The 13,225-nt window shown below is 43.3% G+C and overlaps 1 protein-coding gene across 7 annotated transcripts in view; it reads right to left on the bottom strand.

The window, feature by feature from the left end:
- Positions 1-800: 800 nt before the first annotated feature.
- Positions 801-13,225, bottom strand: part of BRD1 (bromodomain containing 1) — a 569,207-nt gene continuing 556,782 nt past the window's right edge. For all 7 annotated transcript variants that reach the window (XM_029616229.1, XM_029616225.1, XM_029616224.1 and 4 more), the window contains one exon: positions 801-2,233. In XM_029616229.1, coding sequence (XP_029472089.1) covers positions 2,050-2,233 — 184 coding nt within the window. In that variant the 3' untranslated portion in view covers positions 801-2,049. The remainder of the gene's footprint in view (positions 2,234-13,225) is intronic.

Below are 13,225 nucleotides of genomic sequence, written 5' to 3' on the forward strand. Positions count from 1 at the left end.
TCTACAAAAGCTTTCATTTGCACAAACATGAAACTTCAGAAAAAAAATAGATTTAAAATCTGGAGCTTGCTCAGAATGTCTGCTTGGCAACCTGTTCACATGCAACTGCTACAAAAGTTCAGTATACATGTGTTAAGTATATTTGTTAAAAGTACTGAACCTTTAACCCTGAATGAATGCAGTTACGCCAAGATTCTGAAGACATAACATTATAAAACCATGTATGTACTTCTAGGACTTGAAGCAGGAAAACAGCCTGCTTTCATTGGGAATTTTCAAATACAGAGGAAAAAATTTTTATTACAACAGATAAAGACCACAAAGCCTATCTACTGCAATATTGTATATACTTTCTCTCTACTATATTCTAGATTTACCACTACTGAAGATTCTGTGTTCGTCCCATGATTGCTGGAATTCTAACAATAGGAGAAAAATGTTACTTTGAACAAGGGCTGTTTCATGAATCTATCCTTTCTGTAAAAATAATGTATCATGTTGCCACTGACCCTATACTTCTTCAGCTTTGTATTAAGACTCTTTCTAATGAAAAAACATTTTCCATTTGAACATTACATTTAGCTATATGGCATCTGATTATCTTACCCCAATTACTCCCTTTATTTATCAGAGTATATACAACACAGATAACTTACATAGCATTTTTTTGTAAAAAGTTATATCTGGACATTACTAAAATTTTCTGAATATTTTAATTTTAGAAAATAACACTAATATAAATGTATGTATAAACATACCTTATTACTATATTTCAAATCTATGAATGAAAATATGACAGATACAATTAAAATCTTGTCTTTATTATTTAATATAAAAGCAGTTCTGGAAACCCACCCTACTTCAACCCTAACATAATGCTTTATGTCTTTTAAAAATAAAAATAAAGTACTAATCCTATATACATCACATGTACCATAAAAATGTATCCAAAGTTGCTATTGCTACCAAGCTGTTCTAAATTAAAACAAGTTACATAACCTCCCCCCCTCAATTTAAACAAAAGGTTACAAGTTACAAATTAAAATTATATACTGTAGTCGTATTTTACAACAGACTCAAATACATTTCCTTCAAAAAAACAATTGCCTTCTCATATGCCTGTATAAAAATGGGATATCAGACTTTATCAAATTAAATTTTAATTATAAAGCAAGTTAACAGTTCTAAATAAATAATGCACAGATCATTATGGGAAACAAAAACATCTATGGGAGACAAAGGTATTTCTGATGAAAATGTACTCAGTCAATTTAGAACAAAGACTAAACTTATTTTGGATGGCAATGGAGTGGGTGGTTCTTTTTTTTTTTTTGGTGATTTGCAAGTGATAAACAGCATAATTTTAAGCACTGTCTCTTTCCTACAAAGTACCCTCCAAAATAATATAATTTTCATTTCTTGAAATATGCATTTGTACTTTCTATACTGTTAATTTACATGAAAGGCATTAAATATGTGGTACTTTGTGCAAAGAGGTTTGATATACAAGAAAATAAAAGGGGCTACATGAAAAGATATAGCAGCACCATACTCTTATTATATACTTTCAGCAACAACATACCTTTGATGTTGTATTTGATACTGAGGTTAATATTCACAAAACACCTTAATATTTTTGGAACAGGTGCTTAGGTACTATACTTTTATTTTGCTAAACAAACAAATTACACCCACCCCCCCACACACACACACACAAATAAAAAAAGAAATCCCCTCAACAAAAAAGGGGAAATTGAGGAACTACTTCTAAAAGTCAGAATAAGTTAAGGATCAAGCAATATACACATATGTACAATTTATGAACACTATAAACATAACTTTTAACAATAATAGTGGAAGCTCATTTAAACTACAAGACAAGTAAAATCATCAAAACGGCAGTGATAACGCAAACTCCTCCCTTACATAGCTCAGCCACTGAATCAATGATTACAGAATTGTATCTTCAATACATTCTTTTACAGGAAGAGATTGGTTAATAAAGCTCAAGTTTTGATGAAGCATTTTCTGGTCTTTGTAGTGCCATCCTTAGTCAATATCGCTGAAGTCACTAACAGGTTCTCCTTGCACCCTACTCAGATGATTCAAAGCACGATCAAAGGCAACTCTCACGGCTTTTCGAATGCTGGAGTTTCGACCTTCCATCATTTTTAACTTGTCAATAGTTTCATCAATTCCTAGAGGAACCATTTTGGATTTTGGAAGCCATTGCCTTAATGGGGGGGAGGAGAAAAAAAAATAAGAACCACAAATGAGTAGATTTTCCAAACTAAAAACAGTATTCTTCCTCAACAGATTATTTTCACTATGTAAGTTCTATGACAAAAACAACCTGGCCAGGAGAGTATTGGATAACAATGTTGTACCACTCAATAATAATTAGTATTTATACAGTGCATTTCAACTAAACCAAAAACATACAGACTTCAGAGTTTAATACTTCTGAAATATGCATAGTCAATTCAGGAGTAACTAGTAAGTTTAAGAAATAATTGCAGTTGGGTAAATCCAGGTATATGACAATAACTGGCCCATGGTTAGAATAAGTGACAGAGGATCACTAACTATTGGTGATTTTCTATGACAAAAGTATTGGGTTGGGGCCAGTGGCAATCTTCACCTTCCAATTCAGCTGCATTAGGGAAAAGGAAGCAACTTGCTGTAGTTCAAAAAGGTTTAGGTTTGCCACCTGATAGAAAATCAATGCAGACAGTAACATAGTAGATGACATGTCCAGAATTTCCACCATTTTAATCTAAAGTACCAAAAACATATTTAATGATTCATAAGCTTTTGAGGCCAAGAGTCCACATTTTCAGATCAATGTATATGATGGCTGAGAAAGATCAATCGATCCAGCCAGTCTGCCTAGTTATTCTTATCCATGCTGTTAAGGATATCACCCAACTGCTAGTCACACAACGTGACCACTTATATTACTACTTCTCAATTTTAAAGTACCACTAGACATATACAGTGCTGTAAAGACATATAAAAGATAGTTCCTGTTTCATGCAGTTTACAATCTAGTCAGGACAAACATACATGACAAATAGTCTATAAGAAGTGTATTTATAGTAGAGAATAGGTTAGGATTTAAAAGCAGCCTCAATCAGATGAGTTTTTAGAGTGGACGAATATGGCCAGAGAGTGAGCATGACATTGAAATTGGGAAGTCTATTCTATACATATGGCCCAGTAAGGTGGAAGCACAAAGCTGGAATTGGCAGTGGAGAAGGGCACAGACAAATGACCAATGAATAGAGCTTAAGAGAAAGGGGAATAGGGAAAGAAAGGAGAAGAAAAAATGAGTAATGAGGAGCAACAGAGTGAATACAATTGTAGGGGAGTAAGAGAAGCTTGAACTGTATGCTAAAGCAGAGTGCCAATATAGCAACTTGTGAAAAGGGGCTACATGGTCGTAGCAACACTGAAGGAAGATAGTCGTGAAGCCAAATTTTGAACAGATTGTAGTGGAAACATTAAATAATACAGTGGGAGGCCCATGAACAAATTTCAGTAATCTAAGCGGGAGGTGATAAGAGTGGATGAACATTTTTGTAGTATGCTCAGAAAGGAAAGGATAGGTTTTAATGATGTTATAGAGGAAGAAATACCACAAGAAATATTGCTTGTAAATCCAAAATCCCAAAAGAATCCGGATATGGACATGAAAATATTATCCGGCAAGCATAATAGCAGAAAAACTCCAGCCAGATATGCTCAGCAGAGTAGGTGCAGGAATGCAGGAAGTGAATGCTGGAGGTGAGCCAAGCTTGGGCTTTGGTATGCCTTACAGGACAGGGAAAGGGTAGAGCAAGACTGCCCAGAGGAGAGTATAGTCAGGGACCTTCATTTTGGTTTTATTTTATTTGCCCTGGGAATTTATCAGTGTTGATTACAACAAAAATGAGAGAAGTCAGAAAAAAATGGAGAAATTACTTACCTGATAATTTTGTTTTCCTTAGTGTGGACAGATGGACTCAGGACCAATGGGGTTTATGCTCCCCTGCCAGCAGATGGAGACGGAGCAAGCTGACGTCACAGTATATGTAGCCCTGCAGTGACCCCAACCTGTCAGTATTCACTTCAAAAGCAACTGTGGAGAGACTAGCAAAAAACTTGATTAAAAACATGACTAAAAACAGGTAACCAGAACTGAGCTGAAACAACTATACTGAACTCACGTAAGATTCTAGGCAACCCAAGCTAGGGACTGGATGAACACTTACCAGTAATCCCTTGGAACTCAGAGCCCCACAGGAGGACTATTAACACACTCATGCAGCAGCCGAGGGCGGGAAGCTGAGTCTGTCTACACTAAGAAAAACAAAATTATCAGGTAAGTAATTTCATTTCCTAATGTATAGACAGATGGACTCAGGACTAGTGAGATGTACCAAAGCTACTCCCCAACACGGTGGGAGGCTACCCGAGGTCCAGTCAACCCCGCACCTGGCAAAGGCTGCATCCTCCCAGGCCAGCACATCCAGACGAAAAACCTGGAAAAAAGTGTGTAAGGAGGACCACCTCGCAGCTCAGCAGATATCAACGGGAGAGAACAAACTAACTTCTGTCCATGACACTACCTGAGCCCTAGTGGAATGAGCCCTAACCTGAGAAGGCAACGGCTTTCCAGCATTCACATACACGGCCGTGACTACCTCCTTAATCCAGCGAGCTATGGTAGCCCGCAAAGCCTGAGCACCCTGCTTACTCCCACCATGGGCAGCAAACAGTTGATATGTCTTTTGAAAAGGTTCAGAAACCTCCAGATACCGCATAAAAAGTCACCTGACATCCAAGGAGTGCAAGAGGCAATACTCCCCCGCATCCCTGACTTTATCCAGGGATGGTAAGGAAAGAGACTGATTCAAATGAAAGACCGAGACTACCTTGCACAAGAAGGATGGAACAGTACGTAGCTGTAATGCTCACGGAGTCACCTGGCAAGACGAGGCCTGCAGCTCAAAAATTCAATGACTGCAAAGAAAGGCTACACAGTGGTCGGAATGTAGGGCCTGCCAAAATATCCAGTACCTATGCAACCAGTAACCTCAAGAGAGGCCTAAGATGCTTCACTCCCTTCAAAAAATGGACCACATCAAGACGACAATGAAGCACTATTCACCAGGCCTCTGAAACAGCAGGAGCCACAACCTGCACCTTCAAGGAAATAAGGACCAAACCTTTATTCAACCCATCCTGCAAAAAATCCAGAATGAGAGAGATCTTAACTGAATGAGGAAGAACACCCTGTTCCTCACACCAGGCCTTAAAAACTCTCCAAACTCGCATATAAGCCAAAGAAGTGGAGAACTTGCGAGTGCAGAGTAAGGTGGCAACACCATAGAGGAATAACCATGCTTTAACAGGCGAGTCCTCTCAAGGGCCAAACATAAAACAGGATCCTTGTGAACAACCAGTCTCTGCTGTAACAGGTCCATGTGTGGCGGAAGATGAAGGGGGGCCTCCACCAGGAGTAGTTGCAAATCTGTATACCATGGATACTTGGGCCAGTCTGGTGCCACAAGCAGTAATAGCCCCCCTGTGGTCTTCGATCTTGCGAATTATCCTGCCCAGCAAAGGCCACAGAGGAAAAGTATAAAGCAACAAGAGCACCTATTCCTAGGGACCACGGATCTCTCCTGCGATTGTAGAATCAAGGAACCTTCGCATTTCGAGAAGTCACCAGCAAGCCACAATCAGCTAAAACGCCTCAGTTGACAACACCCACTCTCCTGGGTCGAGACTCTCCCTGCTAAGAAAGTCCGCTTTTGCATTGTCTTTTCCAGCAATATGAGAAGCAGAGATCATCTGAAAATGACCTTCCGCCCATTCCATTAGCTGGTCTATTTTCTGCAACACTTGCTGACTCTTGGTTCCCTCCCTGGTGATTAATATAGGCCACCATTGTCACGTTGTCTGACATCATGCGAACACCTTGATCCCGCAGCCAGTGGCTGAACTGCAAGCATGCCAGCCATATTGCCTGGGCCTCCAGGCGATTGATGTTCCAGCAGGACATTTCGGCATTCCAACGCCCTTGTGCCATTAACTCCAGACAGTGAGCCCCCCAACCATAGAGACTTGCATCTGTCTTGAATACCAACCAGATCGGAGAGGACAAGGGAAATCTCTCTCAGATAGATGATCTTCCTGAACCACCACTGGAAGTTGGAGCAGAGTTCCATCGGCAAGTGGAGCCGAACCGCATAGTCCTAAGACTGCGGGTTCCAATGAGATAGCACAGAACGCTGACGAGGATGCATATGCACCCATGCCACCACTTCCTGGATAGCCGCCATCAAGCTGAGCACCTGTAGTAGGACCACACCATCGGGCGTACGGTGTTCATCAACTGACGCACTTGAGACATCAATTTCTGCATCCGAACTTTCGTTAGGAAAACTCTGTCCTGTCCCGGGTCGAACCGGACCCTCAGATATTCCACCCAACTGAGCTCCTGCAATAAGGAGATCACCTTGTGTGTCACCAGACGGCTCTCCTTCTGAGACTTGGCTCGAATCATCCAGTCGTCCAAATATGGGTGCACCAGGATTCCTTCTTTTCACAAGGCCGCCACTACTACCACCATAACCTTGGAAAATGTTCTGGAAGCAGAGCTAAACCAAAAGGCAGCGCCCGAAACTGATAATGGTGCCCCAACACCGCAAAGCATAGAAAGCTTTGGTATTCCAATTGGATGGGAATATGAAGGTAAGCCTCTGACAGATCCAAGGAGATCAGAAATTCCCCTGATTGCACCGCCATTATCACAGAGCATAAGGTTTCTGTGTGAAAATGAGTCACCTTCAAATGACTGTTGACGCTCTTGAGATCCAGGATGGGACGAAAGGAGCCCTTCTCCTTCTTGGGCTCAACAAAATAAACGGCTTATAGCCCCATACTTTCTTGCAATATGGGCAGCAGAACCATAGCCCTCAGTGTGAGGAGCCTTTGAAGTGTAAACTTCACTGCCTGCTTTTTCTATGGGGAGTTGCAAGGGGACACCATGAACACGTCCCGAGGAATACTGTGAAATTCCAGTGCATACCCTTCTCGTATTATCTCCAGAACCCACTGTCCAACATGATCTCCACCCACCTCCGATAAAAGAGAGAGAGCCATCCCCCTATTTCCTGTTCTGGAAGGTGGGTCAGCAAACCTTCATTGGGAGGCTTGGGAAGGTATGCCACCCGAGCCTGCTCCTCTCTTGGGCTGTCGGGGATGAAAGGTCCGAGACCTATCGAAAGGCCAAGTCCGCTGAAAGGTCGTCCCTCTGTAGGGATGAAAATGCCTGGAACCCCGGAGACACCTCTCATAACAAAGGGGTGCTGTAACTGCTTTTTAATCCTCTGGCAACTGAGGAACTGGAGACTTGCCCCACTTACTGGCCAGTTTCTCAAACTCGTTCCCAAACAAGAGCGAGCCTTTAAAGGGTATCTTGTAAGATTGGCTTTGGAGGCTGTGTCAGCCAACCAATTTCGCAACCAGGGTTGTCGCCTGGCCGCTATCACCAAAACCACTTCTCTGGCTGAGGTCCGGACCAAATCACAGCCTGCGTCAGCTAAAAAGGCGGCAGCAGGTTCCATAACCGCTCTGGAATTCCCTTCAGCCTCCTGAGAGAGAAGCAGACAAGATCTCGCCACTAGGGCACAACAGGAGGCAATCTGTAAATTCATTGCCACCACCTCAAAGGCTTGCTTAAGAATAGCTTCAATCCTTCTATCTTGTACATTCTTCAAGGCTGCTCCTCCCTCTACAGGGATAGTCTGCTTAGAGACGGAACAAACCAGAGCATCCACTTTGGGAAAACACAAACGCTCTCTCACAGCAAGATCCAGGGGATACAGACGTTCCAATGTCCGACCTTTAAAATTTGCCCCTGGGGCATCCCATTCCAGATCAGTCAATTCCTGAATGGCATCAGTCACAAGAGGCTTTACGTAAGGAAACCAAAATGGGATTTTTCCTTGGCTCCAACATAGCATCTGAATCAGGGACACCCAGCTGTTTCAATGTCTGGAAAATCAGAGCCGGCAGTTCATCTCTATGAAAGAACCACAATATGGTTCGACACTTCCAGCCCTGGAGGAATATTCCCATCATCCAGGGAATCAGGATCAACCTCATCATCCGTGCGATCCAGATTCCTGTCGGCAACACCGGGAGAGAGCTGAGGTGAGCCTCGGCACTTAAGCATAGGACTGGAAGAGGGAGAAGCCAGCAGCTGAAGGTCTTACCGGACAGAAATGGGAAGCGGAGGACTGCACCTGAACAAAGGCTTGTAACCCTTGAAAAAATTCCACCCAAGAAAAAGCAGCTGGGTCCAAACCAAGCCCAGAAGAAACTGGAGCTGGTCCCACAGAACTGCCCTCGCCAGCAGAGGAGCCAATCAAGGGACAATCAAGATCTGGAGACCCCCCCAGTCAAAGCCATGACCAACCCATCATCAGAATGGGAGGAACCCTGCTTAGCAAAATCCGAGGAAAACAACTCTCCCTGAGCATCTGAGCAGCGCTGACAAAGGTTAGAAGCCATGTCAGATTGAGAAGCCCTAAGATGACAAGCAACACAAATAGGAAGATGCTTAGGCTTCTTGCTTACTGGCGCCATCACAGCAGTAAACGTGTGTCAGAATGGCTCGCACTCAAAACTGAAAAGCATCCAAATATTAAGTGCCTGGAAGAAAGCATGGCAAGGCACATGTGCAACCTGTGCACCAAGTTAAGTATGTAAAAATGTTTGTACGTGTAAAAAGCACGCTCAAAACCTGAGCGCACAATGCATGTGCAGAGCTGACACAATGTGCACACCAACGGCTTACAGAGGGTAGCAGCACACTAACAAGAACGCGTGAAAATGGCTGTCGCGGCCTACCACACAGCATGCAAGAACAAAGCCTAAGTGTGGGGCCTAGCCCACTGGGGGCTGCTCAATCCACCCGGCTGCCCAGTTTCCCAACCCCAACGGGAGTGGGAACGAATGTCGGTATGGCGTGCCAAGAACGGAGAACAGAGGAAGTCCTGAAACCCCTCTAACTCTGATTCAGGTTAAACCTTTCCTTTTTTTTAAACCCCTCTAACTCTGATTCAGGTTAAACCTTTCCTTTTTTTTTTTTAAAAACCTTACCTGAGCTCAGCGCTTACCGGCTGAATACAGAGTCTCTGGTTCGGGGGGGGGGAGGGGGAGGGGGAGAGAGGGCATCTGCCGTCACCACCACTCTTGGCCTCCTGCACCCACTGCCTTTCAGCTGAAGTAGCAGTTAAGTCCACACCTGGAAACCCAGCTACTGGACCAAGCATACCTCTGAGGGACCACGGAAATCATCTCAGGAATTCTCATCTGGGGGAGGGACCTTTAGGTATCACCGTAGGAGAGCAGGGCTCTTTTCCAGAATTTAAAATTTCTCCTTCCAAAAAACTTGAAGCAATCCACATAGGGAGATGCACATCCACCATCTACTGGAGACGGAGAATACTGGCAGGCTAGGGTCACTGCAGGGCTATATATATATATATATATTGTGACGTCAGCTTGTTCCGTCTTCATCTGCTGGTAGGGAAGCATAAACCCACTGGTCCTGAATCCATCTGTCTACACGCTAGGAAACAACTTGTTTTTTCTGGTAAATATCTTTTTTGTTCTTGTTGTAACAAACACTGATAAATTCCCGGGACAAATAAAATAAAAACTGAAAATGAAGATACTAAGTATAATGTTATAAGAAGAAACATTCTCATCAGAATTTGATGACACAGTAGAGGAGAGAAGAAATGAGATAGAAAAGGGCATCTTCTCTGGTACTGTCTAAGACAGTTTTTGTCATCTTTCTCTTTTATATTCTACCATCTTGGATTGATAAACATACAAGATCCACTATTTAGTTTGCATCAAGCATGCCTTCCTTCCCATGTTTAACTACATATGAACATCTAAATTGCTATCAATACTAGTATGGTTTTTGCCAAACATCTGGCTTTGAAGGCCCCTATAACCTTTCTGGACAGTATTCTTCCACTATCAGTAAAGTTGCACTGACCTAGCTGGGCTCTGGGGAGTTGTAGTTTTGTTAAGTATGTAATTACAGTAGCTTGCAAAAGTATTCAACCTCCCTAAAAGGTCAGATCTGTATGGATTACAAATGACACTTACACAGATTGTTCCAGACAGTCATTGCCAACCAGTATGCTCTTAAAGTAAATTTTTAAAGTCACAATTCATTATTTCTCTATTTTTTGTAAAATAAAATGAAAAACTGAAAAATGCTCTTGCATAATTATTTCAGTCCTTCAGACTAGTACTGGATAGAACTGCCTTTTACTGCAATAACAGCTTTAAGTCTGGGGTATGTTTCTACTACTTTGCACACAGTTTGGGAGTGATTTTTGCCCACTCTTCCTGGTAGGTTTGCTACAGGTTGTTCAGGTTGGTTGGATGACACTTTTAAACTGCAGTTTTCAAACAGTGCCACAGATTCTCGATTGGACTGAGATTTGGACTTTGACCTGGCCATTGTAGAACATTTACCGTATTTTTCGCTCCATAAGACGCACTTTTTTTCCCCCAAAGGTGGGGGGAAAATGTATGTGCGTCTTATGGAGCGAATATAAAAAAAAAACCAAACAAAAATCTAACAAACACCCCCCCCCCCCCCCCGACTCCCCCAAGACCTGCCGACTTAATTTCCTACAACCCCCCACTCTCCTGACCCCCCCCCCAAGACCTGACAAATTAATTTCCTGCAACCCCCCACCCTCTTGACCCCCCCCAAGACCTGCCAAACGTCCCTGGTGGTCCAGCGGGGGTCCGGGAATGATCTCCTGGGCGTGGGCCGTCGGCTGCCAGTAAACAAAATGGCGCCGACGGCCCTATGCCCTCACTATGTCACTGAGACCGACCGCTGCTATTGGTCGGTCTCAGTGACATAGTGAGGGCATAGGGCCGTCGGCTGCCAGTAAACAAAATGGCGCCGACGGCCCTATGCCCTCACTATGTCACTGAGACCGACCAATAGCAGCGGTCGGTCTCAGTGACATAGTGAGGGCATAGGGCCGTCGGCGCCATTTTGTTTACTGGCAGCCGACGGCTCACACCCAGGAGATCGTTCCCGGACCGCTCCTGGACCCCCGCTGGACCACCAGGGACGTTTGGCAGGTCTTGGGGGGGTCAGGAGGGTGGGGGGTTGCAGGAAATTAATTCGGCAGGTCTTGGGGGGGTCAGGAGGGTGGGGGTTGCAGGAAATTAATTCGGCAGGTCTTGGGGGGTCAGGGGGGTGGAGGTTGTTAATTTAAAGGGTTGGGATGGGGGGGGGGGGGGTTTGGGGGTTCCCACAGGAAGAAAAGTTTTCTGATCTGGGGAGTGGACCGAAATGGCCCTCCCCAGACCCGAAAACAAAATGGGGAGAAAAAAAAAACTATGCACTCCCCTAATTTGCTCCATAAGACGCCCAGACGCAGAGCCGGTTTAGCACAATTTTTTTTTTTTAAATTTTCCCCCTCTGAATCCTAGGTGCGTCTTATGGTCAGGTGCGTCTTATGGAGCGAAAAATACGGTACCTTTTTGTCGTTCAACCACTTCTGTGTTGCTTTGGCCTTCTGCTGAAAGGTGAACTTTCTCCCAAGTTTTAGTTTTTTAGCAGGCTGAAGCAAGTTGTCTTTAGTATCTCCCTGTATATCAATTTTAACAAGATGCCCAGTCCCCACTGAGGAAAAGCATCGCCACAACATGATGCTGCCACCCCTATACTTTACTATTGGGATGGTGCTTGCAGAGGAATGGACAGGTTTGCACCACAGTAGTGTTTTGAATTTTGGTCAAAAAGCTCCATTTTTGTCTCATCTGACCACCATACCTTATCCCACATTTTAGCTGGGTCACTCTGATGCTTTCTGCAAACTTTAGATATGCTCTGATGTAGTTTTTAGTCAGTAATGGCTTCTTTCTAGCCACCCTCCCATGCAGGCCAGTTGTGTGCAGAGCTCTTGATATCTATCTGGTCCACCTCCACTCTAGCCTCAGCCACTGAACTCTGTAGCTCCTTCAAAGTGATTGTTGGCCTCTCTGTGGCTTCCCTCACAAGTCTCCTTCTTGCTCTGACACTGAGTTTTGAGGGACGGCCTTGTTTAAGCAGTTTATGGGTGGAATGATGCAGCTTCCATTTCCTCACAATTGATCCAACATTGCTCACTGGGATATCATTTTGTAGCCTTTTCCTATCCTGTGCATATCTGCAACTTTATCTTTAATTTCCTTTGAATGCTCTTTGGTCTTCATTTTCACAGCTTTCCTTCATATTCAGTCTGACCAATGTTACTGGAAAAGTTTTTTCGTTTTTTTTTAAATGATTCACAGGTAGAGGCCAATTGTTAGGGCAATATCTTAAGTATGTGTAAACTTGGAGCATCCACAGCACAGAGGTTGAACATTTATGCAAGAGCATTTTCAGTTTTTAATTTTATTTTATAAAAAATGCAGAGAAATAATGAATTGTGACTTTGAAGATTTACTTTTAGAGTGTACTGGTTTGCAATAAACATATGTCTGGAAAAATATGTGTGTTATTTGTAATCCACACAAATCTGATGACTTTTCAGGGGGTCAAATACTTTTGCAAGCCACTGTACATAATCATCAGTAATAATATAACCACATTTCTATACATAGCAGTTGAACTCCCACTCTTATGGTTCGCTGTCATTGACTCTACACAATCTAACTCAATTTCTTACTACTAGTTCTGCAAAGCTTTCCATATAGACCAGGCTGAACCCTAATTAGTAGCCAATGGATAGCAAGCCAGTTACCCTATGGCCTGCAGTACTGCTAAATCAAAATTCCACTCTCTTCACTTTTTTTGCAACTAAGGATCCTCTGTGTTTATCCCATGCTTTAAGTCTGTTGTGATTTAGCCTTCATCACACCTTATCTGGGAAGTTGTTCTGTTTATCTAATACTCTGCCAAAAAGTGCAGTCTCATGCATATGGGGTGTGGAAATCCAAAAGAACTGTATTTGATGGGAGTGGGGGGGTGGGGGGTGAAGGGATGATGTGCACGGAGCAGGAGAGAGACCTTGGGGTGATAGTGTCTAACGATCTAAAGTCGGCGAAACAATGTGACAAGGCGATAGCTAAAGCCAGAAGAATGCTGGGCTGCATAGAGAGAGGAATATCTAGAAAGAGAAAGGAAGTGATGATCCTC

This window comes from Rhinatrema bivittatum, chromosome 9 (assembly GCF_901001135.1).
Source record: "Rhinatrema bivittatum chromosome 9, aRhiBiv1.1, whole genome shotgun sequence".
NCBI lineage: Eukaryota > Metazoa > Chordata > Amphibia > Gymnophiona > Rhinatrematidae > Rhinatrema > Rhinatrema bivittatum.